The sequence below is a fragment of the Opisthorchis viverrini genome, assembly GCF_000715545.1.
Source record: "Opisthorchis viverrini unplaced genomic scaffold opera_v5_222, whole genome shotgun sequence".
NCBI classification, from domain to species: Eukaryota; Metazoa; Platyhelminthes; class Trematoda; order Opisthorchiida; family Opisthorchiidae; genus Opisthorchis; species Opisthorchis viverrini.
The window spans coordinates 89,587-116,855 of record NW_008751879.1 but is presented as its reverse complement, the minus strand read 5'-3'; the positions used below and the strand labels follow the sequence as shown (position 1 = coordinate 116,855).

Genomic DNA, 27,269 nt, shown 5'->3' with positions numbered 1-27,269 from the left:
AACACTCCGATCGAAATCTGTCAAGTGGGGCATCAGTTTAGATAGGGCTGAACCCAGGAATTAAAAGTGACAAGTGATTTCAGAGAATATTCCAATCATCAAAGCGATAAGAATCTTCCCCAGTCGAAAACTGGCCGCATGAAAGCTGAGGACTTCTTTGATTTTCCGGCCTTCGTTAGTGACTACAAAGCCTATACAGCCTAGGCTTTACTGTCAGGAGGAAAAAAAACAGAATGACAGCAGTTTGCTGCTTCTTCTGCCCATTCCATCGCTTATCGATTTGGCGAAACTTTAACGTCGCTGAGTCAGTGGATAAGCGACAAAGCTGCTACTCTTGGGAGGTGTGCTCCCTACAAGGAAACTGTTTAATCAGATGCCTTTCTCTGTTGAGGGATATCGTATTCCTTGTTCAGTATTGTTCTTTAATTTCTGGTCAACGGTGTACTTCAGTAAGTTTGGTCATTGTCTTGGAACTGAACCCGTTTGCTTTTCCTGTGCATGTCACCCACGGTTTCTCGAGCGGCTTCGAAACTTGTCGTCACGGAGTTCGTTTGCTTTTAGCGTTCGATAGATCCGATTGATCTCGATGTTTGTTGATGACTGTTTTGGTCGATTATCAGGTTTTCATAAATTAACGTTCCTTGTTCGTCTTTGGGCAAGATGTGGACGTTGCTCCCGTCGAATTCGTGCCCGTCTCGCTCTTTGTACACGAAGGGGAGTGAAAGCTGGTCGGGTCTTTTGATGGCAAGTTTATGTTCGTATAGGGTGGTAGTACACCTTTAACCTGTTTGTCTCACGTAGTGTTAGTCACAGCATATGACTTTGGTCCTCTCCATTGTGTTTAATTTTTCTTTGGATTTTGACAATGCTCTCCGAAGTCTGTTCGCCTGTTTGTAGGCCACCGTCGTATTATACTCTCTTAACATCCTTACAGCAATATTTTGATGTACGGAAATTTTATTCATTCCCCCCCTCACCATACGCTGTTCAGTTAGTCGAATTGATCTCCCAAAAATTCACCAAATGCTCCTACGGTATCCATTTCCTTGAAATACTTTATACAAGTGTTTCCCTTCTTTTATCGTAGCCTCCGTTAAGTTGCAGTGCGTTTCAGTTTGTTTGAACAGTATCAGGACGCAGCTTTGTTTGTGGCATTTTTGGTGACTAATGTTGAAGCTGAAGATATAGCCTGTATCTGTTGCTTTCCTGCCAAACTTAGTTTCTAACTCTCCTTGTGATTAGAACATCCCAGAATTCCAGTTTTCCATCAGTTCCTTATTCCACTGTGAATGATAGGTCATCGTTTGGTGAAGCCGAAAGCATCTTTGACGTGGCGAAGCCATATTTTAGAATTCATATCCAGTGGTACAGTCCCCTCCGGCTACCGCATTGCGATTTTTGCGATAAATCCGGGAACTGTGGATCCCGTTAGTGCCCCTCAAATTTGTCCATGATACTTTTATTGAATTTGTAATATGCGACTAATTAAAAGCTATGCAGATCGCAGAGGACTTCCCTCCGCCACGTGGTTCGCCGCGACTATCCAGTAGCTCCACAACAGTCCTCTTGGGGGAGTTTAGGCCCACGGATGTAGGCAGTGAACTCTCATCGAGTGATATCACTGTTTCATCATCCTTGATGTTTGTGTCCTTTCTTTTAGATGAAGACTATTTTGCATTGCTGACCACGTATTGGGATCCGCTGACAAGTTGCTTCAGCTCCCTTCATCGTTCCTTTGAAAGGTTTAGTGATATTACTGGGCGTAGTGGAATTTCGCCTCTATGTGCTTTTAGTAGTCCGTGGAAATGAGAACTAACTGAGTACTAATTTTTCACTCTCCGGTACTTTCTTTCATAATCCTTTAGAAATCCTTATTGGTTATTTCATCAGTTTTGCAGGGTTCCGTTTCTTCGTGTCCGTTATTAATGATTTCGTCTTATTAGTGTGGTCAGGTTTTTCTAGGATGACCCTTAGGCATCCTTCATCAACTAGTAGAAAAACATTAGTTTCATCTTTCTTCGACTTCATCCGTTTTTCTTGCTGAGAAAGGTGTCGAGGTTGCCCGTTGCGCGGGTGATCGAAACAATGGTTCGATCGAGTCACTACTGAACGTTCTCACCTAATCCATTGGAATTCATTGCTCCTTCAAGGTTAGTTCGGTACTCTAGAATTGTGGCGCCTGTGATACCGAAACTGAGTCCTTAGATAAACACTTTCTGTTCTTTCTCCGTAACCTGTATGCTAAACGGATCTTCCTCCTGGACAACATGGTTGGGATTTTCGTCTTCGTTGTACCAAATCAGATTAAGGAAATTTGTTTTCTTGATAGGTCCTCCTGTCCACCGAAGTGGATCCCACTTTTCGTTCTATTGCGATGCTGGGTTATTGTAGACGGTCAGGTGATAGTGTTCTCAAACGAATCTCCTGGTGTTCACTCATTATCCTCTCGGCTTTCATCATGCAGTTGTGGGTGCATATGATCGCCAATCTGACCGTCCATCTGCCGATTTGTATGATTATGGTCCAGGCTTGTAAGTGGTGGTCGGTGGATTAAACTACAGGGAAGACTGCATTTACGCAAGCATTCGTGGAAGAGAGGTAGCTATTGTCCAGTGAAAGTTTGTTGGTAAGCGAAAGCTTCCCGTTGCGGTATCTCGAACGTCGTAGCAACTCTAACATGAGGCGGCCTGGTGCAGCACACTCAGGTAAATTCGACCTTCATAAGCGAGAGATTCGGCTTACACAATGGGATTCGTGTGCAAATGAGGATATTTGTCGAAATCTGCCTATATTGAATTCGAGTAGAACATGAGATTGATGGGAATTCGGATAAGCCCCAAGAAGGGCGAAACCTATTTTGGTCTATCGATTTTTTTAGCAACCTGATGAGTAGTGTGTTACGTTTTGGCCCGGGAATATGTGGATATGTGAATCCCGTCAAGACTTTCCTTTCAAGAACCACCATAAAAATATTTGCCAAAACCGGAGATACTGGCGACCTCATAACAAGGCCTTGTTCTTGAGCGTCTGCCAGATAGTCAAAAACAAGATGAATAAGGTGATTGTTACTATGTTCGCCGAGCATGGCAACTGATTTACTGATTTACTGATTTACAGAAATCATCAGTGAGCATTTGGGCGGATGAATGAATGCAGTGAGCGCACTGTAGCCACCAATATTCCAGCACTACGCAAAAAATTTACGCACGCTCTTGTGGTTCACATTGCAGTCTCTGGTAAGCTGTGTCCGTTTGGACAGTATGTTGTCGTCCAACATTTTCTGGATATTTCCAAAACGGTTTCCTTTTGGAGCATTTATGGATAGAATCAGGAATTATATCTACAAAATCAAATGAGTTAAATGAATGCACCGATAACTTCCAAGAGGTTATTCTTTTTTAGCTTCCCCTGTTATTTCATTGATTAGCATCAAAAACTCCGGGGGTAATGCATCCATATTTCCTTCCGCAAAACTTCTAAAGAAACTCATGTGAGTGACAATGTCTACAGAAGACGTATCAAGGAGAGACTGTTCAGATCATTGTAATAGGTAAAGGAATATTGCGACATCTACCTGCGGCATGAGAGACTTATGTCTGGGAAGATCAAGCAAGATTTCAACCTTTCAGAGAGTGCATTGATAAAGTATCTGCATTACATCAATTAACTAGGAGCGCTATATATACTGCAGGCTAAAAATCGCGATTCACCACTTCACAGTCTTTGATCCTGTGAGTAGGTTGGTTCAACTAGATTTCCTCCACCAAAGGGGGCAGCCTTTAGGTTTGTAAGCATTTTCCGTGTTCATCCTCCCCATATCTTTGGTCCGGTTGTGGCCTTCAAGAAACTATCCGGAAGCTTCCTGACAACTGGCGGAATTCACCATGGCTGTCTTTTTTCCATAGAGATTTTCATCAACCATATCACGGACTATTCTTAGACCATTACCTGGGTATCACATTCGCGTCTGAATGAGATGTAACGAACTTAAATTATGCGGACAATATATTTTTTGTTTAAAGATTATTTGTACACCCTAAGATTTCCAGTCGGCTTAAGCTTCATGAAAGATAAAGGGAAAAGTACTTGCATTTGTTGATCGACTCACGTGACTTGGCAGATGTGCAAGCCGTGATTTCATTGGAACAGATGGGTTCAGTGCGCGGACGTCGCTCACCAGATTATGGCGCCAGAAAACAATTCCACTAAAGTTAAAAGGCCATGTGAACAAGGCGACTGTAAGAGTGGTCTTTCCTTGTGGTTATGAAGCTTCGTCCTTCCGACCCAAAGACCTAAGGCAATTTGGCCACATATGTCTCAGTCGCAAGAGTTAATTAGTTGCGACGAGTGCGCAACCAAGTGGTGTGTAAGCAGGTACTTGGCAATAAATCCGAATAGCTGGAACAGTAAACTAATCTTACCAGGTTGAAGTGGTTTGGGTATGTCTTACGTATGATCGACCATCATCAACTGAGGGAAGCGTTGTTTTCCGTTCCAAGCGGTTGTTGGCGACAGGTTCATTGGATAGCTATAATCAAAAGGAGTGTTAGGAGGTTCTTGGTTGAGGTCCAGGTTGTCCTTCAAGAACGTGATTGGAAAACCTGCATTTCACCAATCCCAGTGGCGCGAATGCTCAGGTAAAGTTCGCCAGTCGGGTATTGTTCTCAAAGGGCGCCGGACTAATCCGGCTGACGGCACCTTCTTTTGACATAGTGTCCGGAGATGTGATGTTTTAATGTTTACCAAAGGTGAGAGGCATCTTAATCTCGATCATTTTTTAAGAGCATCGAGCTTCTTCAAACGAGGTCTCCACCTTTTCCCTTTATTTCCACTGTTTACAAAGGCTTCCTTTAGTCATGGTTGTGTAGCAGGTATGACTCAGGAAACACCGTCTTTTTTATTTGTGCAATATCAAGTAACTTCAGATTATTAATCACAATGAATATCTTTAATTCGGGGTTTCCGATGGTCTTGAAGAATAGTTTACTCAAACGAAAGCTGAACACCAGAAAATCGGTGAAACTCACTGTTATCATCCCTCTAGCTCTTTGTAACAAACCACTGTAGAAGACATCGAGGAAAAATTATCCCCATTCATAGGATACCGATTGTTCAGTGTGACTGTGTTCACCTCGATTTGATCACCCTTTTAAAGTCGATATTTTCGATGGAGATCTTCAAAGTCCACATTTTATCATTTTGTCCAAAGTACCGCATTTGATCTAGAAGCCGTTATTTTAGACGACTTCCATGTTGAGGTTTCCAAGTCACCTAAAAGTATCGTACTAAATGACCGGCACAGTAAAGCCTGCCGACATAATCGAGACAATTTATGTTAGTCAGTGTACTGTTTTGGAAGACTGAAACAACCATGTGACGACGTCCCCCAAAGGCTACGAACAAAACTGAATCAATGAGCACGTGAGCTAACAACAACCTGCGGTGGTGACGGAGGATGGCGCGGTGGGCCGGGTCCTAAGGTTGATGATCGGGCCGAATGTGCACGCAGACAAGTCATGCATCGCAGGATAAAAACGCCTTCCATGGGCCCCACTTGTCCCTGGACCATTGGACCTTTAGAATGCTGTGTGGCTGTTGAACTTGGCTTCTAGTTCCTGTCAATCTTTGATCTTGTTCATTTGTTGCTTGACAAACGCCAATCTTGGTGGTCGAAACGGCGAACAATTTCATTTTGTAAATTTGGTGCTCGACCAATAGCATTTTCACCAAAAGTGCATACGGATAAATGCCGATAGGAATGCCATGACTGATAAACGTTCTGCACGCAGAACATTGTCGTACATAAGGTTAGTATTCGCATACCTGAATTTTGAAAGACCTATTGAGGTCACAATTAGTGAATTTTGGTCAGCAGACGTCTCGACATCGACCAAACTAGAGTTCAAATGGCAGGACGATCGTTAAATGGTCACCGTTGACTGCACCAAATAGTTCGGAACGTATTCGACCACTGTTTGAAAAAGGCACTGGTGTGTTGCATAATATATATTCAACAAAAAATAGAGTTAAACTGGAAGGTGACATGTGCAGCTCAGAGATCAGTTCCTCGCAAATGCTTGTGTGTAACATGGAGTACAGGACGAGAGTAAAAGTTACACGGTAGGAAAATGACACGATCTGCGGCTACCGAGAGTTTCTGACTTTGAATGGCCGTTGCTGTAAACGCGATATTTTCTTGTTTGAGAATGAGGTGTGGCTAAATTTATTGTTCTGGATGAAAGATCTTCAGATATATGTTTCAACTGTTACACATTCTCAGGCTATTTCTGTAGGATGCAAGCGTCCTTAGTTTGATGAGTTAAAGTTATTACCCAGCGACGTTTACAAGCAACCGGAGCGAACTTTGAAACGCGGATATATTGTCCAGTTCAAGTTGGTCTATGACAGCGCTGGTAAGCACCTGTCGCTCCAACGGTCGTCGTCGCCGGTTATTCGATATAGTCATTCGTCTGAATAGGGCAAAATCGTACCCCAGTAATTTTCTAGGCTAGAGTTTTACTTTGATTGATGCGTTGAAGTTCCCGAAGTGGGATTCCCTAGCTTTCCACTTTTCGGTTCAAAGTATGACTGCAAGGTGACCGCATTAAATCCTTCATTTACGGACATCTATGATTAGGAGCACAGCCTATACAGAGAGGGTTTTTTATGACCCGACGCATGTCAGGTAGTACTGGGATCGATCGTCCAAATTCGTAAGCGTTCTGCAACCCATAAACACCCGCAAAGTGTTGAGCACAGCGAATTTTCGATGGTGTCCAAATGTCTCCTTTGAAGTTTTTTCGCATTATGCTTTCCGAACAGTGAAAATGAACTGAAAGGAAGTCATACTCGCCGAATCGTATTTCATGCAAAGGTGGCTCGTTCTATACCAAAGACTAGTGGTTAGGTTGCACTGAGCAGATGAGCGCAGTTAAAATATGGATCCACCAGGAATTTTTCTGACGAAATACACTCACTCGCATACCGGTTCGCTTATCACGGGAGATTCATATGAACTAAGCTGAATATCTCGTTTATGATGTTCTTCGAGTGAACATGCTCAAAAGATTTCAGCAACCTTATGAGTAATGTGTTGTGCCTCTGTAGATTTAGTTGTTCACAAGACCCTTGAAAGTCTGACTGTTGAAAAGTTTGGTAACAGTTATCCTTTAAACACAACAAGCTATGTCCCCGAAACCGCACATTTTCTTTCTCATTGCCCGAACCATCCCTTTGAGTTGATCAGCGAAAGATCATAACCAACAGGCAACATAATACATGAAAACCGAAAAACAGAGACGCTTCTTTGGTATTGTAGCACTAAATAAAGAGTAATTCACTCTTAGTTTTCAGGTCCTCACTTGACTGCTACTAAGCCTTTTTGGTACCACAGCAAGCAGCGCGAGATCGAAAAAACCATTGACCTCTCTCCATATTTAGTCTTGATATAAATTTACTTCCCACCTTGGTGTACAAAATGTTTCCCTTCAGAATTATTCCTCTGCTCTGGGGAAAAACCACCGTACCTTTTTCTGAATTCCATCTACTATCCATCTATCGGAATTAGCGTCCCACACGCTTTGTTTTGATGAGGCTGTCGATCTAGCAGGCCCATAGTCAACCGCATGTAGAAACCATTCTCAACCATGGGCATTATCCAATCACCGGGAGACTTGTTCGTTATCTGGCTAGTCTTGTGGTAGCTGAAACGAATCCTCATGCATTTTCTTCGCATGCTTTCATCCGAAAAATTCTTCTGTGTTATGGTTGTGACTGAGTGCTTTAATGACCGGGTACTTCACTTCGCATTCCTGAATGGTAATCCTACGAGCCAGCTACACCGAATGTTTAGCTCAACTGATCGAAGCATGTGATTATGGTTAACGAGAATGAAAATTGCAGTGTTCAACATTGAGTACTGATAACAGAGAAGACTGTCAGTTGTTGTGCCTCGGCCATGCTGACAAACTCTCATACCCGATTTCATCCGTAGGCTGTGTGAATCCTCGGTCCACATGCGTGTGACCTGAACGTTCGGAGGAATCTTTCCCAATATAATTATTCAATCATCTGATGTACCATATAAAATCCTCACTATTAGAACTAATGAAATAAATCAATCTAAATGTTGTTGAGTGTGCATAAACTCAGGAAGGCGCGACGGTCCAACCGGAAGAACAAAGGATAAAAGAACTTCTTTGTGGGCTTTGTAATTTTACCACATTGGACAGAGCACAGTAACAATTTTTTTACTGTTGCCCACAAACAAGAAAATAGGGGTAATATTATCAGTGGGATCAAGAATTAGTGTTGCTCAAATGCAAGAATAATGCCAATAATGCCAATGTCACTCGAAACATTGGTGGCTTTCCTCACAATTCCGACTAGAGGGATATCTACAATTACCCCTCAAAGCCGATTATTGATCGCCAGGTTCAAACAGAAACCTACAGAAGTTCCGTATCCTTTTGGTGTCAGTTAGAATCCTTCTGACATTGTTTCCCATTTAAAGTCTGATTATGTATGACGAAAGTTGACAGGCACCCAGTATCAGTTACCTTGGAGAGGTCCGTCATCCCCCTGAACTCCGACTGGCCATTCAGCGGATATGGCAGCCCGCACCAGTATGCAGTTGTACACAGCCCACGGTTGGGAAACTGAAACGAATTGTACCTACGACTCATGTTCACACACTCTTCGCTCTAATACCTTTTAATCTTCCCAAGCTTTGCATCATCAATACGTCCTTCAGATGCATGGAAAGCATCACCCATCCTTTTAATTTTACACAAACGCTTTCATTCAAAATCCTATAGAAACGGCTTATGACGGTTATTTCCCACTTATACGATGTGAATTTGCTCAAACTTCTCGGTTCCCTACTACAGCATACATCTTTATAGTCACGCGTACAACAGCTTGGTTCAGGCGCACATATGACGTTGACGTGTATTTGTTGAGCATCACTTTTTCACAACATATTGAGTTCGAAGATGGAGTGCGTCTTTTAAATCTGTCATCTATTGACCAGAGTGCACTGCATGAAGAAGCCTTCTTAATTGCTTTTCTCTTTCATCGATTTTACCTGCAAGCAGAAATTCTTCCGTTTTTCGAACACTCATAGTGCTGAGATAAGCAAAGGCGCAAAACAAGTGTGATGGAGTTAACGGTGGATCGTCCTCTCTCACTGTCCCCGTGATCTGACAAAATTGATACATCGAAGTCAGATGATTCAATGCTCCATAAGATAAAGAACGACCATGGTGGAAGGCGTCGGGACAGCGACGAACCGTCCCGAGAAACAGCACACACTATTCACCAAAAAGAATCACAAGCAGCTAAAATGATGGTATGCACCTAGAAATTTGTTGAAGCTTTGGGCAAGATTGGGAAAACTTTCCTGCCTTGTAACTTGCTTGAAATCCTCGCTGAAGGCCCATCTAGACTTCGCCACGCCAGATAGAGTATGGTTACGCCCCATGGTTGGTGTAGCCACTCGATTTTTCAGGCTAAGGTTAGTGTGGAAGAATGCGTGCGCGCAAAAATAGACTGGAATGGTAAGCCGGAACGTGTTTACCGTCTTTTTTCGTCCGGTTAGGCTGGTTTGCATTTCCACTTCACGTGGTTTGATATCCCCAGTTTGCGTGTACTTTTTCATCCAAGGGTCATGTGCCAGCGATATGGGGCAAATGTCAAATCTCTTCGTTCTCAGTCGCATTTCACGTACAGTTACTTCGACGAAAGTGCAGCAAGCATTATTGATACAATCGGCAAGCTCCTGCAATGCCCATGACAGCCACGGAAGCTACATAATGAGGAATTCTTGGGGTAGGTTTTTATACTTGTTTATCCTGATTAAAGCGCAAGATTTATAATACCCAGGAAGGAATCTTTTTACCTGTACGGTTTCTCAACAAGCGGAATTCTAGTATGGTTTGGCAAACCCAAGAACTCTGATGTGCAGGCTGTTTTCTTCCCAAGAGCGATTCTGCGAGAAAGTCGCATTATTAGTCGAAATGTCTTTTGATAATTTCTTAAACATCTCACATCTTGTAAGAGATAGGATATTCTTGAAGGAAAACATTGATAATTTACTTCATTTTGAACCAACCCATCATAGCTTTACGTAGCTAAAACCACACGAAATTTCTAGTTGTCCACCAGCCGGTTGTTGCAAGGGGGACTACAGAAGGACAAGCCACATAAATGAGTGACTGGACACCGTTCGACTAAGAACCGATTACCAGAGCTGCACAGACCAGCAGTACGAAAACTACAGGATTGTTCGATGCACATTCACGCACCCACTAGTGTCGAAATGAAGGCAGCTGTGTAGACTGTCAAGGCACACCGTGCCTGGGATGTACGTATTTGGCCATCCTATCACAAAGCGACGAGTGACGACGAAGATAAACGAGTAACTGGTCACACGTCTTTAAGTGAACCGTGGAAGTCTAATTTGAAGCTAGTGACTCTAAACCTACCGGCCTGCTGTTTATCTCGGTGCCAACGTTTGACATTAACATGCCTTTTTATGCTATTCACTGGTACTGTTAAGAAAACCGGTTAAGTCTTGGTCCACCGGTGTGTTTCTTTTCGGTAGATTATAATACTACGATCCAATCCTGTTCTGATCAATTTCCACCGAGCGCTTAGAAGGAGGCAGTCTTGCAAAACCATGGTGTAACATTCATAGCCCACTCACGTACCGATAATTCGCTTCCAGTAACTTGACCCTAAGTAATTGAACGGACAGTACTTATTACTACCGCATCATTTGGGAAAACACTCGCATACTGTAAATGTCATTTAGAAAAACGATAGCAGCAAGGGGCACAGTAGTTCTGTTAGAAAATCTGTCGTTGATGCGACTTTGTGGATGCAGTCCCAATTCAAGAGAGATCAACAGGGCTTATTCACAAGAAACGAACTCATGACTACTGTAACAGTATTCGACATTTCTACCAGTTAAGGCACCAGACCAGGGAACCAACGAGTTAATTAGGTCGGCCACTTGAACTCTGCGTACGGTCCTCCGTTCAAGTATACTGGTGATCACAGACCACGGGACTAGATGTTTTGTCAATCCTGGGGTACGAATCAAAGCCCGAAGTATCTTTTTAATGATGCGACTAAAAAGTACACCTTATCTCGGAAAATGGAAAAGTTAGAATTCGCAAGGTGACATAAACGACAAAGGTCATCTGTGTTCATGGTTCCGAAACGACACCTAATACTATGGTCAAGTAAGCCAACCAAGTGCATAAAGTATGAAATTAGTCATGCTATACCATCCTTATGGTAAGTTTAAGTTTAAACTACTCTAGATCGGCTTGACCAAAGAGTACAGTTTCCATCAAGACAAACACAACAGCCAAATTAATTCGACTATCGAGTACTTGTGATCGAGGAGTCTTGTGAACTAACAGATTCGTAAAACATTCGTCTGCCGCCGGGTGCCGATAGGGAAAGTGGTAGATCGGGATTTACAGGCTAAAAAAAGTTTAGGAGCGAGATAGCTCAGCAGTTGGAGCGCGAATTTACTAACAGAAGGACCGTGGTTTGAACTCGACCTCTGTTCCTCGATTTCCCTTGTCTAGGCTTGGGTAACCTGGCGGTATCCTAGCCCTGGTGCCTCCATCGGGTGCATGGTAGCTACGCACCGGTTACATATATACATATATAACGGACTCAACTTGCACATTCCAAAATTTTCTGACACAATATTTCCTCATTGGATGGGCTAAGAGGTCTTCGCGGATGGATATCTAGCAAGAAAAGTTGTTGCATGAGGACCACATGATAGTGCATCTTGTACTTTAGTAACCAGACCAAGTGTATTGCACGCCTGCCTCCCGGGCCGCAACAAATAAAGAATCTATGTCACAGCCTTTTCGAAGACGATTACATGTTCTATGTTTAACATCCGTTAAATTTTGAACCATGTGCACAGAAATCATCAGCGTCCCCATCAGGGTGGATGACTCATTGTAATAACGAAGACAGTGCGCTAGACACGCTCTTGACAGATTTTCTTCGAAGTAGTAGCAAAATTCCGGTGGAGGGAAACATCGACTGTTACATTAAGGGGCGAGATGGCCTAAGTGGTTACAACGTGAATTTACTGACCGGAAGGTCCGTGGTTCGAACCTGACCTCCGCCTCTCGATTTCTCCTGTCTAGGCTTGGGCAACCTGACAGTATCCCAGCCCTCGTGCTCCCTTCGGGTGGCATGGCAGCTAGGCACCAGAAGGGTGCTACAGCTGAACGCTATCAACCAGTTGGAATGCGACTGTCTCCTCCTCCGTCAAACCCGAAATCGTGCGTCTGTTTCAGCAAGTCCATCATTGGTCGAAATAACGTAGACCGGCATTCAAACAAAACCACCGAAGAACAAAGCGCCGGAGAATCGGGAGTACTCGGTTTCACATTTGATTGTATGGACTATCCTCCCGATACCGACCAATTTTTTTCTCTCACGTTAATTCATAATCCCATTCGCATGGGGTCTCGTATTTTCACTAACACTATTATTCATAATACCATATAGGGCTGATGGAAACTATGAATCCTGGCACCGCAAAGGGTGTACGGAACGTTAGGTGGCGATGGAATGGTCATAAAAATCCAAACCGATAGGAGCCAGACAGTACTCCATAATAGGTATCCGTGGATCTAGTAGCAAACACCGTAAGGCATACGATACCTGATAGTTACAGCTTTGTGACAACAGCAGTGATCGCGAATGCCCATTTTAGTTAGACCTGTTATCTCTGGTGCGATCAATCAAACTTACCTAGCCGGTTCTACAGCTGTATGGTGAGCAGCTTCTGGGAGGTAGGTCGCGTGAACAGACAAGCGTGGAGGGGTGAAACTTCTAGTGAATCACGGTGAATGGATGACCTCTAAGCCAAACTGCTACTATGCTATCGTATCTTAACGCGGTGCGTTATATTTCACCGGTCCCGCACTTGAAATCGCGAAATTGAAACAGAGTTCACTCAAACCAACTTTCTTTCTTCCACGTGAAATATGACAAAGCAGAAAAAACAACTTTTAACCGCAACATCCTTCAGTGCTTAGTTGTTACGCCATCCAAAGGAAGCATAAGGGTCCAGATATTGCCATGTTGCCCAAGCCTAGAGAGAAGTCGAGATGCGGAGGTCGGGTTCGAATCACAGATTTTCAGGCCAGTAGGTTCGCGCCTTAACTACTGAGCCACCTGGGTACCCTCTTTCTGCTGTTCGGTTTACAGTGTTGTTTAGAGTCCGTGAAAGTATAAGTTGATTGTGCAAAAGGACGATGAAGTTGCTCTCACGGTCCATCAGTTAGCAACTAGTGTCACAGTTGACAAGGTCGGGGGACAGCCACTGAAGAAGTGAATTGGGATCGATCTTGTGGCCTTGGATGTGCAAAGATAAGCCCCCAGAAAAATCTATTTTGCGGGGAGAATACTGCCCATATTGTGTAAGAGCTTTGTGTGGGTGATCGTTCTATGATGTCAGCAGAAATATCAAATCAGCTTTGGCGGCGAAGCATCAACACGGAAACTGCTAGCAAAGTCGGTGATAAGCTGCAGCGTCAAAGCGGGTGGATGTTGCACAGAGTGAATCGGAATGTTTCATCACAGAAGTTATTCTCATTCTAGTTGGTAAGTGATGCTGGACAAACACGCACCAGAAATAACACAGAACCGTCATCAACGGTGTTTCTGCTGTAAGCTGCTATCAGATTAAACCCGTGACTTCTTCTTGTGTTCAGTTCCATCATCATTCTCCATGTGTAGTGGCAAACCTCAGCGTGACTGGGTTGACAAGTGACTTGATGTAGCACATAGTACTTCATACCCTCATGCAAGGCTCCCGACTGAGGTAAAAGTATGTAAACAGTGCAACCCACACGAGTTGAGAAAGCCAGAACATATGATAGATACAGGAGGGTAATACAGTTTATTTGGCACGTTGCATGAGATGAATTGGTAGCGTGGGCAGCTCAAGCGTGTACTTTTTCAAGATGTCTCCGCATACTAATTCGTGCTCTGAAAGATACCTGACAACGGTTACATTTAAAAGGTCGTTCAGAAGTATGAACTATGAGGTGCCTTGTAAGCGCGTACGATTGAGTGAAACAAGCTTTACACTCAGCACAAACATATGGACGATAGTTCGTGTGGATACGTTCATGTCGGGTAAGAGAGGGACGTCGACTGAACTCCATGTGGCATGTAGAACATCGGAACAGACGCTGTAAGGAGCTACTCGTTGTTGACTTCTTACGGCGCTTTCTACACCGGCCCCTTTGGATAACCGGTACTGTGTGGAAGGTTGGAGGGCACTTGTAGGATACGTCATCGGTACATACCGGTTGTTTGAACATATCATAAGGCTGCAGGTTGTTGTCGCTGATTGTATTACTCTCCGGTGCATCTGGAGCAAATTCTACGACGTTTTGGACGGTATCGTCCGAATTCTGAGAATGTGTCGGATCAATTTGGGAAGATTTTGGGCCGTTGTGAACTACGGCTGGCGTAATGCTCTGGGTACAAGCAGCAAGGAGCTCAGTTGAGAAAAAATGGGAGTCATGCGTTCCACTTGTCCCGGGTTCCCCACTGGAGCACCCAATCTGAACCTGGGTGGACTCCGAAGCATTCGAAATGTGAGCACTGGGTACCATGAAGTTATTCGCTTGATTGGAATCAATACACTGACGTGTCGAAGCGCCATCATAAGGTGTCAAGTCATCCACGAGATCAACGGACGTTTCCGAATGCGACTGAGAAAGCACGTTACAATGGAGTTGGTGCGTCTGTCTTTCTGCAGGTGTGGCACAACTAACATTGCACCGGTGACAATAAAATTGTCGTTTTGCAACGTGCAGCTGCAGGTGTGAGCGCAACTCGGTTATGGATGAGCATTTTTCACCACAAGTATGACAGATGTAACCATTTGCGCAAACCCGGCTGATCTGAAGGGATATTCCATCAACTTCGACCGAAATTGTGGTGACATCTTCCAAGGCGTGAACACGCTGGATATGATGACGAAGACGCGAGTGCCTCGTAAATTGCGAGTTGCATTTGTTACACCGAAATGGACGAGCGAAAGTGTGTGTCCACATGTGCCGCTTCAAATCCGAAGTTAGCTTGAATTCCTTGCTACAGATTGGGCACATGGAATTCGCTTTGCGTCTCTGATCTGTGACATCTTTATTGGATATCGAAGGTTCGGCCCCATAATCCGACTGCTCTCGAAAGACCAAAATTAGAATGCAGATGTGTGTATGTTCGCTAATTTGGTGCAATTCAGTTTGATGTAGAACTTGCGGTTGACGGAATCCCGGGGATTGCGCCAACCTGATGAGCCCCGGGAAACGCGAAACCGGTCCTCGGCTGTCGATGAATGTTCACCAACCATAAGTTTAGGACATCACAACGCATAGAAATACATTTAACGCGATCTTCCATATATCGCAGTAACTGCACCGTGAGCCGGCCTGGTGAATGCAGCACATTCAGTTGCCTGAGATCACCATCAACACACGAGAGATTCAGCTGGGTTCCGTGTGAGTCTCTCGAACTAATCAAATTAGATTGCAGATGAGTGTATATTCGCTAATTTGGTGGAATTCGGTTTGAAGTAGAACATACGTTTGAGCGAAACCGGCGACTGCTCCTACCTGGTTCGCCCCGAGAAAGGCGAAACCGGTCGTGGGCTGTCGACGTATTATCACCAACCTTAAGTGTAGTGCACAAGAATATAATTATATATGTGTCGCGTTATTTCAACTATCGTAGCGACTGAATCAAGAGGCGGCCTGGTGAATGCAGCACATTCATTTGCTGAGAACATAATCAAATACCGATAGATGCAGCTGCCTTCCGGATGAGTCTCTCGAAATTAAAAAACTGGATTATAGATGAGTGCATATTCGCTTACATCTTTATTGGATATCGAAGGTTCGGCCCCATAATCCGACTGACTAACAGTCTATTAAAAAGAAGAAAAAAGAACGGTAGAAAAAAGGAAGCGTGTCCACTGTAAGCAGGCTAAAACGCACTGTAGCTGGACTGCCATCAACATCAACATCATCACCATCAGAGACAACACAGTAACGCCAGTGTTGTCATTGATGCTTTACTGCCACACATCCAAAAAAGTTACATCTAATTATATTTAATGTCTTGGAATGAAAATAAGCCATAAGAAACGGGTAAGGGAGGGGGTTGATGAGCCCCGAGATGGGCAAAACCGGTCCTCGGCTGTCGAAGAATATTCACCAAATTTAAGTTTCGAACATCACAATGCATATAAATACCTTTATCGCGAATTTGAAATATCGTATTAACTGGACCATGAGCATGTCAAGCATTCTGAGGTGCCTACACTTCAAAGTGCTCAATCGAACAATCTGGAAAGAAAATGACAGCACAAAGACCACTGACATCGATGAGCCGCCATTTCTTGCAACGTCTCCAGCCAGGCACAGGTGGAGTCACGGGGAATGTTCGCTAATTTGGTGCAATTCGGTTTTAAGTAGAACATAAGTTTGAGGGAAACCCGGGGACTGCGACTACCTGATGAGCCCCGAGCAGGGCGAAACCGGTCGTGGGTTGTCGACGGATTTTCACCTACATTAGGAATAGTACATTACAATACAAACATATACATGTATCGCGATATTTCAAATATCGTAGCGACTGAAACATGAGTCGGACTGATGAATGCAGCACATTCAGTTGCTTGGGAACATCGTGGAAACACGATAGACGCAGCTGGGTTTCAGGTGAATCTCTCGAAAGAAACAATGAATATATCAGTTGAGCGTGTATCCGCTATTCGGTGCAATTCGGTTTGAATTAGAGCATAAGGTTGACGGAAACCCGGGGACTGCGCCTACCAGATGAGCCACGAGAAGGCCGAAAGCAGTCGTGGTTTGTCGATGGATTATCACCAATATTATGTGTAGTAAATTATAATATATATATACATGTATCGAGTATTCAGTATGTGGTAGCGAATGTGAAATGAGGCAGCCTGCTGTATGCAGCACGTTCAGTTGCCTGAGAAGAATATCATGAAATAGAGATTCAGCGGGGTTCCGCTTGAATCTCTGAAGGAATCCAAATTAGATGGCAAATGAGTGCATATTCGCTAATTTGGAGCAATCCGGTTTGAAGTAGAACATATGGTTGACGGAATCCCGGGGAATGCGCCTATAGATGAGCCCCGAGTAGGGCGAAACCGGTGGCGGGCTTTCGATGGATTTTCACTAACCTTATGTTTATTACGATACAATACGTATATATACACGTATCGCGATATTTCAAAGATCGTAGGGACTGACCAATTAGCCGGCCTGGTGAATGCAGCATATTCAGTTGCCTGAGTACATCAGTAAAATCGAGAGATTCAGCTGGGTTCCATGTGAGTCTCTCGAAATAATCAAATTACATTGGAGATGAGTGTATATTCACTAATTTGGTGCGATTCGGTTTGAAGAAGAACAAAAGGTTGAAGATCCATCCTGGAAGCCGTACAGCACCAACAACACCCACACTCTTAGTGATCACTTCCATGCCCTTCTGCCAAGTCGTGCGCCGTCCACCTCGCGATTTGCGTCGGGTGTTTGGAAAGTTGGATTAACATTCCCGAGGTAGGCCAGTGAGCCTTAGGAACAAGGAACTCTCCTATGATGGATGAGCTACTAGCACTTCACAGGTTATGTTGTTTATAATATGTACTCTGTATCCGAAAGGACCGAGAGGCGAACAGTCTATGATCTGGTAAAGAAGTATGTGAATACTAAACAATAAATCTGATCGGGTTGACAACTATGGTCTCTCTGGATGGGGACGCTGAAACTCAACTCATCAATGGCCAACGACACTGGCAGATATGGGTCAATCACGTAGTCAGTGACTTCCCTGCATCAAAGCTGTCGCTTCTAATGCGTAGCTGTCACGTTTTGCGTTCCCTCAAACAACAGGGCTGATTCAATAAGAACTTGGTTGTAACTTCCACATTCTACCATTTTCCGGTAATCGGAACTGTAACAGCTGGAAGTAACTTGCAATTGATATACGGTTTACACTTGATTAAATGGACTGAACTGAATACAACAGCCCAGGGTCGACTACACCTGACACATGACTGGGTGAAGATCGTTATACGCACCGAACGGTATCTTGCAATATGAAGTGCATGGCCTTACCAGCGTAGCTGACATCCAACAAATTGTAATCCACCAAAAAATCTACTTACCGTTGTCGAAATTTTTTCGGATGAACCAAGATCCGGCGCTGGCCCCTCGGGAAGCCCATAGCGTACTTTCAACAACTCCGGATCCATGTTCTCTCCTGCTTTCTGGTGTTTCGCACGGATCCTGTTTGCCATTTTGGGGATTTTCGAACATCCACCACTAAGTCCGTTTTTGAATTTAGCGATGTGAGCCACGAGAGATCTAAGTAGCCTGAATCGAGCATCACAGGATGTACATCTGAATCTATCAGGAGTTGGCAAAGGATGACAGGCAAGTATATGTCGCGTCAAAGCAGATTTGTTGTTAAAGGATGCCAATGGACAGCTGGGACAACGGTGAGTTTGCAATTCACCTTGTGGTTCAAAATGGATGGTTTTATGAGCCAAGAGAAGAGTTTCACTGACAAAAGACAACTGACAGCTATCACACGCGAACGGTTTAGGTTGTATGGCATGCGAGGTATCCACGTGCAGCCGTAGTTGAGCGGCTGTGTCAAAAGATTGTGAACACAAACCGCAGCCAAACAACATAACTTCAACCGATGAGTGACATCCAGCAGTACCGGAATCAGGATTTTGACAGGATTCATTGTTTGTGTCAAGTTTTGTGGCGGCTGACGTTGGTGGTTGGAGTTGTGCCTGTTCAGGTGATTCGAGAACGGTAACGTCGACCGAATTCATCTGTTTTGCTTCATCCGTAATGGCAGCCACCTGAGACAACATCGGGGGAACGAAATCAGAATAATTGGGAGCCGCAGTGCTGTTAGCAGTGTCAATTTTCTGATATCCATCCGCGGAAGGCAAGCAGTGGGCTGGGGGCACCAAGTGCTTTAGAGTAGTTGCCAATACGGGATTTGGATGGCTGGTACAGTACTGCGGCATGATATGATGTAACGAGATATCAACAGAATCCGGATCGTTTCCGTCAGAATGAAAACAAGTTGCCACCGGTTGTTCAGAGTAAAGCACTCCCCGAGGAGAATCGTGTCCAAGGTCCTCACAACAAAACTGGGCTGAATTCTGACCGAACTTTTTAGCATAATCTACAGTCAAAGATAATCCAGAAGGAGCACAACTATCCATATTGACCGATTGGATAATGCAGTCGTTAGAAGTGCAGTTTTGGTTGGTATTAAATGGACTACTCACCGGCACGAGACATATTTGCGCAGGAACGATTGAGCACAACTGAGACGATACGTTCTGTACAAACTCTTGGTCTAAATCGACAATATGCTGTGTTTGCTGATGGTGAATAGTTGTACCCACGTCGTCCGTCATGTTAGAAATCGCACACGGGTCATATTGATTCGCCGGGGAGTACCGAAAGGAACAAGCATCGGAACCCTGCGTGTTATCTAGATGTAGTTTCATATGTCGCTGACATGATGCATAGAACTTAAACAACTTGTGACAAACCGTGCACTTGTACGGTCTCTCACCCGAATGGATCACCATATGGCGCTTCAGTGAACTCCTACATGAAAAAGACGCGGCACATAGAAGGCAGACGTAATTCGGCTTCACTGTATTATTGTGTACTGAGTTGGCGTGTTGGCGTAGTCTGCTCTCAGTGACAAAACGTTTATGACACGTGTGACATACATAAGGGGCCAGTTCGAGACGATGTCGTTGCCTGATATGGTATTCCAAATGCGTTTTCGACCGGTATGAATTAGGACAATCGAGGCATTTGAAAGGTCTGCGTTTGTTGCGTCTGATGTTGACAAAACGATGAGAGGCGCGATCCCATTTCAACGGACCATCGCTCGAACGCGATTGTTCCTGTCGGATTATATTGAATCGTGAACTGGTGCGTAATATATGGTCACGTAGGTGATATTTCAGTTCTGCCGATGTGGAAAACCTCAGCGGACATTGGAAACATGAATAGGGAAGAGAGATTGAAGGATGACGCAGCATATGGACAGATAAAGTTCGGGAACGAGAAAACGATTTTTTACAAACATCACACTGGAACGGCTTGGAAGGTGAATTGATGACTTGACGAGAAATGTTCTGTTGACCTGGAACGCTGTTGAGTTCAACAATTTCCACGGCTTCACCTACAGGCAGCTGAGAGGGAATCAGTGCTGTGCTGACGGAAAACTGAGCATAAGCAGGGCTGGGTTCCTGGTTGTGGAGTCCAGTAACAGATGCTGACGTTAGAGGCGGTATAATTGTGTTGGATTGTGGATGGCTTTCCTGTAAAACCCATTCAGTAGTCCATCGGTCGGGACCAAGAACCTCGAAAGAGTACTCCTGATGATGATTTTTCAGATGTTTGAGCAAGGCACTTTGTCGGATGAAAGTTCGCTGACATATTGGACAAACTGATCGGGAGAGTGGACGATTGTGACGGATAACATGAGCTCTTGCAGATGACTTTTCAGCGAACCGGAGGTGGCAGATTAGACATTCGAAAGGCTTCTTGTTTACATGATGCAATGTATGCATTTTTGCCCTGGTGAGATGAGTGAACTTCTGCCCACATACTGGACACTTGTACAATGGACCTTTTAATGAACCGCCTCTCTTAAATTTCCTTCGTCGTGGATTACGGAGCGGTATCGGTGACACAGGCAGAGTTGAAGAATCCAGCTCAACTCGTTGAATTAGGCTATCGCCTGTTAGCACATCATGAAGAGACTTTTTTGGAGCCAATACACGGGTAAGAAACGACAGAGCTTCCGTCTTGCTACGACGAAAGGAATTTTGTTGCTGGGACGTCTCTAGTTGTGGATTAGACTCCGCAGTGGCGGAAGGAATACGGCTTCGTACAGGGGACACATGGCGTGTGGCTGTACGGTGAGATGCATGGTGTAGTAAGTAGTGCTTACGCAACTGTCCGTTGGTAGGCAAAGCTGCTTGGCAAACTCTACAACGGTAGACTGGATCTGGTTGATTCGCTGGATTCTGGTGTTCTGTTTTCGTGTGGGCATCTAACAAGCATTGCGTTGTAAATGAACTTTGACAGATTGGACATTGCAGTTGATCATCCACCTGATGAAGCAGCAAATGTGACTTAAATGCCGAGAGGCGGGAACACAGCTGTTGACAAATAGGGCATTTGTAAGGTGGGTCAGATGCCTTTTCAAGGGCAACATGGATGGTAAGGTTGGTTGAATAGTTAAAGCTTTGTGGGCAATGAGGGCATCTATAAGGTTTTCCCTCTTCGTGTTTACTCAAGTGAAGTGTGTAGGTCTTCTTAGTACTGAATACTTCATTACATATCGGACAGGCCCGCTGGACAGGCTTCCTCCGGGCAGAGGAACGCGAAAAAGGTTTGGGGGCGTCAGGAAGCGAGGTAACGGCCCCATCAGACTGCAACGCATCGTAGGCAGGAAGCAGAACGCCATCCAAGTCAACGGGCTGGTGAACAACCAACTGGGAGGTTGAGATTATCTCGCTTGAAGTACCCCTTACATTCTGCGCAGGGTGATTGTCCAAAAGTACTACACTGGAGGGCGCTTCAGGGAGTATACCAGAAAGCTGATGGTTGGTTCCAGACCCTTCTGCTGTTATCGAATTCAGCGGCGTTCCATAGTCGATGTAATACACTATGAACTGACGAGTTAAAAGATCTTTGATAGAATCCGATGGAACATGACTGAAGTGTTGACCGTCTTGAGAGGCAATAAAATAACCATTCGGGTACGTATTGCCTGAGGAGTTGAATTCCATCATCAACCGTAAGTATGTACCGGAATATTGGAGGTACACGTTTCACTTGGTTTTTTGGACAGTTGAGATATCTAAAAGGAATATCGTGAACAGATCAGAATACGAAAAAAAAGTTTTGATGCAAAACCGAATTTAGGTGTTATTCCATGCACGCAAAACGCGAGGCAATCATAGAAACGCCGATGGGTAAAAGTGGTTACTTTATGTGTCCTATGGGTAATCTCTTTATTTGAACTCAGGAGGAGCACCGCTATTCTCACCGTAATGAGCAGAGTAACGTGGAATTCCAGAAAATATCAAATCCCCCCCCCCACAAAGAAGGCCCACTGCAACGATCTGGTAGATACACTGGCAAAAGAACTCTTACAATAATGTTCTCAAGTTGACAACTTTTTACCTGGAACAAGAGGAAGAGCCAAGGAACAGGCCTACTAAGACACATCAATTTCATGGTTTCAAAGCATGACGAAGCAGGCAAAACGCGGATCGAAGATGTGGTGCCAAAAAGCCCGCAACTACAAGTGCGGATCAGACGTCAACGTGCACATTTGTATCAAAAGCGTTGCCGATATTGAATACACTGTTTGACTAGTACACTCATCTGCATTCCACTTTAGTCTTGATAAGAGACTTACCTGGTACCAAGCTGAATCTTTCGTCCACGGTGTTTTCAAGTAACTGGACGTGCTGCACCAGGCGATCTCATGTTTCAGTTGGTACGATATTCGAGATATCGCGACACATGTATAGATGTAATGCACTGCTCAAAAGGCACTACTGAAAAGTCTGACAGCCCACGACCGGTTTCGCCCTTCTCGAGGTTTATCAGGTAATCGCAGTCCCCAAGTTTCCATCAACCCTACGTCTTGAACCTCCACTACTGAAAAGTCTGACAGCCCACGACCGGTTTCGCCCTTCTCGAGGTTTATCAGGTAATCGCAGTCCCCAAGTTTCCATCAACCCTACGTTCTGCTTGAACCTCCCAAATGGCACAAAATTCGACCTAAACACTCATCTGCTTACCAATTTGGTTTTGACGGAAGGCTCGCCTGGAACTCAGCTTAATAATATCATAAACAAGGGATTCAGCTGTCAGTCCTGTGTAGGTTTGGTCAACCTGGCTGTATCACAGCGTTCGTGTTTCCTTCGGATGACACGGCATATTTGTACTGGAAGGGTTATACAGCTTGGCGATTATTATTATTATTATTATTATTATTATGTTGTTATACGTGGTCATATGCTACACTTGTGGTCGACGCGTCGTGTTCATATACGCCATTCCTGCTGCATACCGGAAGAAGAAAGCCTTGGAAGTGAGAATATGTGCTGTAAGGCCTCAAAAGTGGATAATAAAACAGCGTCAGGTCACAGTTGTATCAAAGGAAAAAAGCAAACGCAAACTGCAGTTGAGCACACATGTTTGGAACACTGTAGAACACGACTAGACGTCAGGAACAGTGTGTATCAGCTGGGAATTTCGGATAATTGCGATGATCTTCGTCAGTGTGAATCTCAGTATGCTTGAGATATGTGATGCATCTTTTAGTAACAGGAAACTGTCAAACGTGAACACAAAGAGTAGTCATAGTCAGGTAATTTTACGCATGACACAAAGACGTACGACACATTTATCGGTAACGTTCTTTACCAACTGAACCATAACGTGTGAATTGGGACTTCACAGGACTTTCACAGGAAAACTGACACAATTCCGAACACACTTACTAAGTATGCAAGAAAATTACCAATGATTTCAGTGCTGCTTTTAATCATAACCAAAACAGCCCAGATGCATTCGTGGGAAGTCACATATGCAACTTTATGAATTTGGAATTTATTGTTTTTGAGATACAGTAGGAAGTTCCATCATGCATGAAGAGCTTTGATGGGATGAACCGCGATATTGGAAGATGTCGGCAAGTGGTTGTCTTCCACTTAGTGAAATATCACATTTAAATGCGTGTTAATGCAACGTAGTCAGTAGCTCTGTAATATTAAAAAGTGCACCTTGCTTTTACAAGCAACTAGATGGACTATTTGGATGCGTTTTCTCGAAATAATAATCGTTGCATGGCGCTCTAGTGCCGAACTGTGCAGTTAGTCAATCAAAAAAACGACCCTGGGGCCAAACGACCAAGTCCTTCTTTTTCACACAGTTTGACAAATAAAACACAAAACTGAAGCTCGGTGAATAATGCTTGAATACTCCGATGCACAATGCCCCAACAGATTGCAACGAACGGTAAGCGCATGTCGAGCAGTAATTCCATCATTGCAAATTCTCACGGTTTTACTCATGGCTTAGTGTACAGAGCAGGTACTCGGGATAACAGCGATCCTACGGAAATTCAAAAGCAGCATGTTTAGCACAATGAGAAACTGGATAGAAAACGTCTTCAGCATGTTCGATGGAGGGGTTTTCGTTCCATGACATCATCATCATCATCGACATCATGACATCAGTGTTCAAAACTGATGCTTCACTGCCATACAACCATGATTTATTTGAACGCCTTATTGTAAAGAAAAGAGTGAAGGTGCTAGCTTAATACAATCATTCCGAGGTGCCTCCACCTCCACACATTCACTCAGGCAATCTGGATAGAAACTGACAACAAGAACGCCACTGACATCGGTTGGCAGCCATATCTTGTAGTGTCTTCAACCAGGCACAGTGAGGATCACGCGGTCCCCATCCTGAAAGGCGAGTAGCACCGACAGCACCCAAGCGTTTCGTGATCTCCTTCATACTCCCCCGCCAAGTCAAGGGTTGGCCAACTCTCTGTTTACGCCACTCTGAATTGGACATGGAAAACAGCACTCTCTTCGGCAAACGATGGTTCGGCATACGTAACACATGTCCCAACCAACGCAGCTTCTGGTGCTGGACACATTCTTCAATGGAAGTACCCGTTACACAACCGAAAACACGCTTTCTAACTGCCTCGTTACGGATTCGCCGACACCAACCCACACGAGCTATGGTTCTGAGACAACGATTGTCGAACACCTGAAGCCCTCTCAGGTCCGCTGCTCGAATAGGCCAAGTCTCACAGCCATACAACAAAACAGCCCGTACTGTAGCTTGATACACACGTCCCTTCAGATTCAGGGATAAACCATTCTGACGCCATAGGTGTCTCAAGTTAGCAAACGCGGCCCGAGCCTTGCAGATTCGTGCAGTCACCTCATCTGTCACACTACAATCCATAAGCTGGACTGTGGATGATAACTCAATCACAGCTAGACACAATAACCACAAGCAATACAGGAGTCGCCTCTATAAAGCCAACCAATACCGATATCCTAATTCAACACCCAGAGCAACAAATGCGCAGATACGTGCGTACACACGTTGGTGAAATCACCAAGTCTCGCTCATTCAGGTCAGGCAATAGAACCAAGACCATATTCAAACCAGACACGATAAAATATCCGAATTATTTCACTTCTGTGGTGTTTATAAAAAACAAAGGTTATCTACAGTCACTAAAAAGCTGGGCCTATAATAACATACCATCGAGCAACATCGTACCTAATAGCGCTTGGCTTTGAGTTACAAACTATCTGATGTAGCATTTGTTTAGCTGTATAAAGCGTACGGAAATGCAGTTAAGAAATCACATCCGACCAGTTCAGCCCAGTCAGTCCTATTGTGTGGAATCGGCCATACTGTGGCCGAATTCGCTCATTGTGGCAATCAGTCAACCCGATTTCAATTGATCGATGACTATCACACACACACAAGAAAAATCCACTGAGCTTGAGAGCGCATATGGACACACACACGCATTCTCAGCCTGAGTACACTTGCGTTGAACCAGCATAGGAATCGAAAGTTGATCTCTCAACCCTGTTGCGGTGACGCGATTGAGATAACCAACCCAGTTGTGTTTACCTACCAATCCGCCCCATAGAAGGACACGCGGACACAGGAACAAAGGATCAAGTGGTTATTCGAAAACACCCCTTTACTAGGACCAACTGAGGGTGTTTGAATAGATGTCCTCTAATTACACTTCATATCGTGACCGCAAGTACCCCAGAAGGAAACATGAGTTTCGAGATGTTTCTTCAATGCGACACCAGAAACAAACGACAGATAATAACATTGAAAGCACACCACTTGGACGAAAGTCAATGTTGATCACCTCCCAGGGTTTGGCGTGCAGACATGAGGTCATCATCAACATCAACTAAAAAAGCACGCGTACTTCGCGTACAGTGGTTATAGTCACCACATTGGAGGCGGTAGCAGATATAATTCACACATCAATAGAGGAGGGTGTGTATTATCATTGGAGAGACCGGGAGAAGAGTTGCACATTGAAAGCGACAGCTTGTATACATGGGGGCCATGTCCGTCAGTGCCCCTAACCATTGATGTGTCCCATCCAGAAAGATGGCAATGACCAGCGCAGCTGAGTTTGCTGGTAATGGTTTTCATACTTCGCTGCCAAGCCAGTGTCTAACCTTCCCTGGCTCGTTTCCACCATTCGCGTGGTTGTGTAAAAAGGGCTCTTCGAATAAGTCATTCAACTGCCATACGGAGCACGCAACCAAGCCAGCGCAACGTACGCAGTGTGATTAGCTTATCCACCGTGGACGAGTTATTTCTTCCGAAAACCATTCAACCTACTTCAGTATTACTGATCCGGTGTTCCCAGACTCGGGCAATGCTCCGAAGATACCGCTGGTCGAACGCCGAGTCTTTTGACGTCCTCGGTGCTCACCGGTCAGGTTTCTAATCCGTAGGAGAATATGAAGGGCACCACAGCATTGTAAACTCGACCCTTGACAGAAAGCTGATGTCACGACATGTGATACAAGCTCTCGAAAGCTGATTTGGCCCGGATGGAAATAGCATCTTTCGCGAGACCACCGGGACTGACATAACTGTGCAGGTAGAAGATGGAAATAGCTACCTCATTCGGCTCATCCGCAGGCATGAGGCTAGGGTTCGAGCCCACCCAGTCTTCCAGTAGCACTTTAAACTTTGCAGGTGTGAAGCGCATGCCAAACCGTGAGGCGGAATTATTTAGTTTATTTATCGAGGTATTACAACGCCGTCAGATCCAAGAAGAGCTATGTCGTCTGCGCACTCGATATATGCGAGTGGACGTTCCGGGAGCACTTAGGACCCACAGACGTTAGAGGCCAATAGTGAGTCTTCCATGATCGTATCAATGACCAGTCGAAGAGGAAAGGTGAAAGAGGCAGCATTGCCTGAGACCACTTGATGTAGTGAACACAAACGAGAGCCTTCCGTCACCTCCGCAGGAGGTGACGTACAGGCAAGGATTTATGAGGGACATCTTTGCTCCAT

General features: G+C 44.6%; 1 protein-coding gene across 1 annotated transcript; it reads right to left on the bottom strand.

Annotated features, from left to right (window-relative positions):
* Positions 1 to 14,178: 14,178 nt before the first annotated feature.
* Positions 14,179 to 22,009, bottom strand: T265_08502 (hypothetical protein; the record flags this gene model as incomplete). The annotated part of the gene is made up of 3 exons (XM_009174323.1): positions 14,179 to 14,243; positions 14,276 to 15,239; positions 18,260 to 22,009. The coding sequence occupies 3 exons, from the start codon at positions 21,941 to 21,943 to the stop codon at positions 14,179 to 14,181; spliced, it is 4,713 nt and encodes a 1,570-aa protein (XP_009172587.1).
* Positions 22,010 to 27,269: the final 5,260 nt, after the last annotated feature.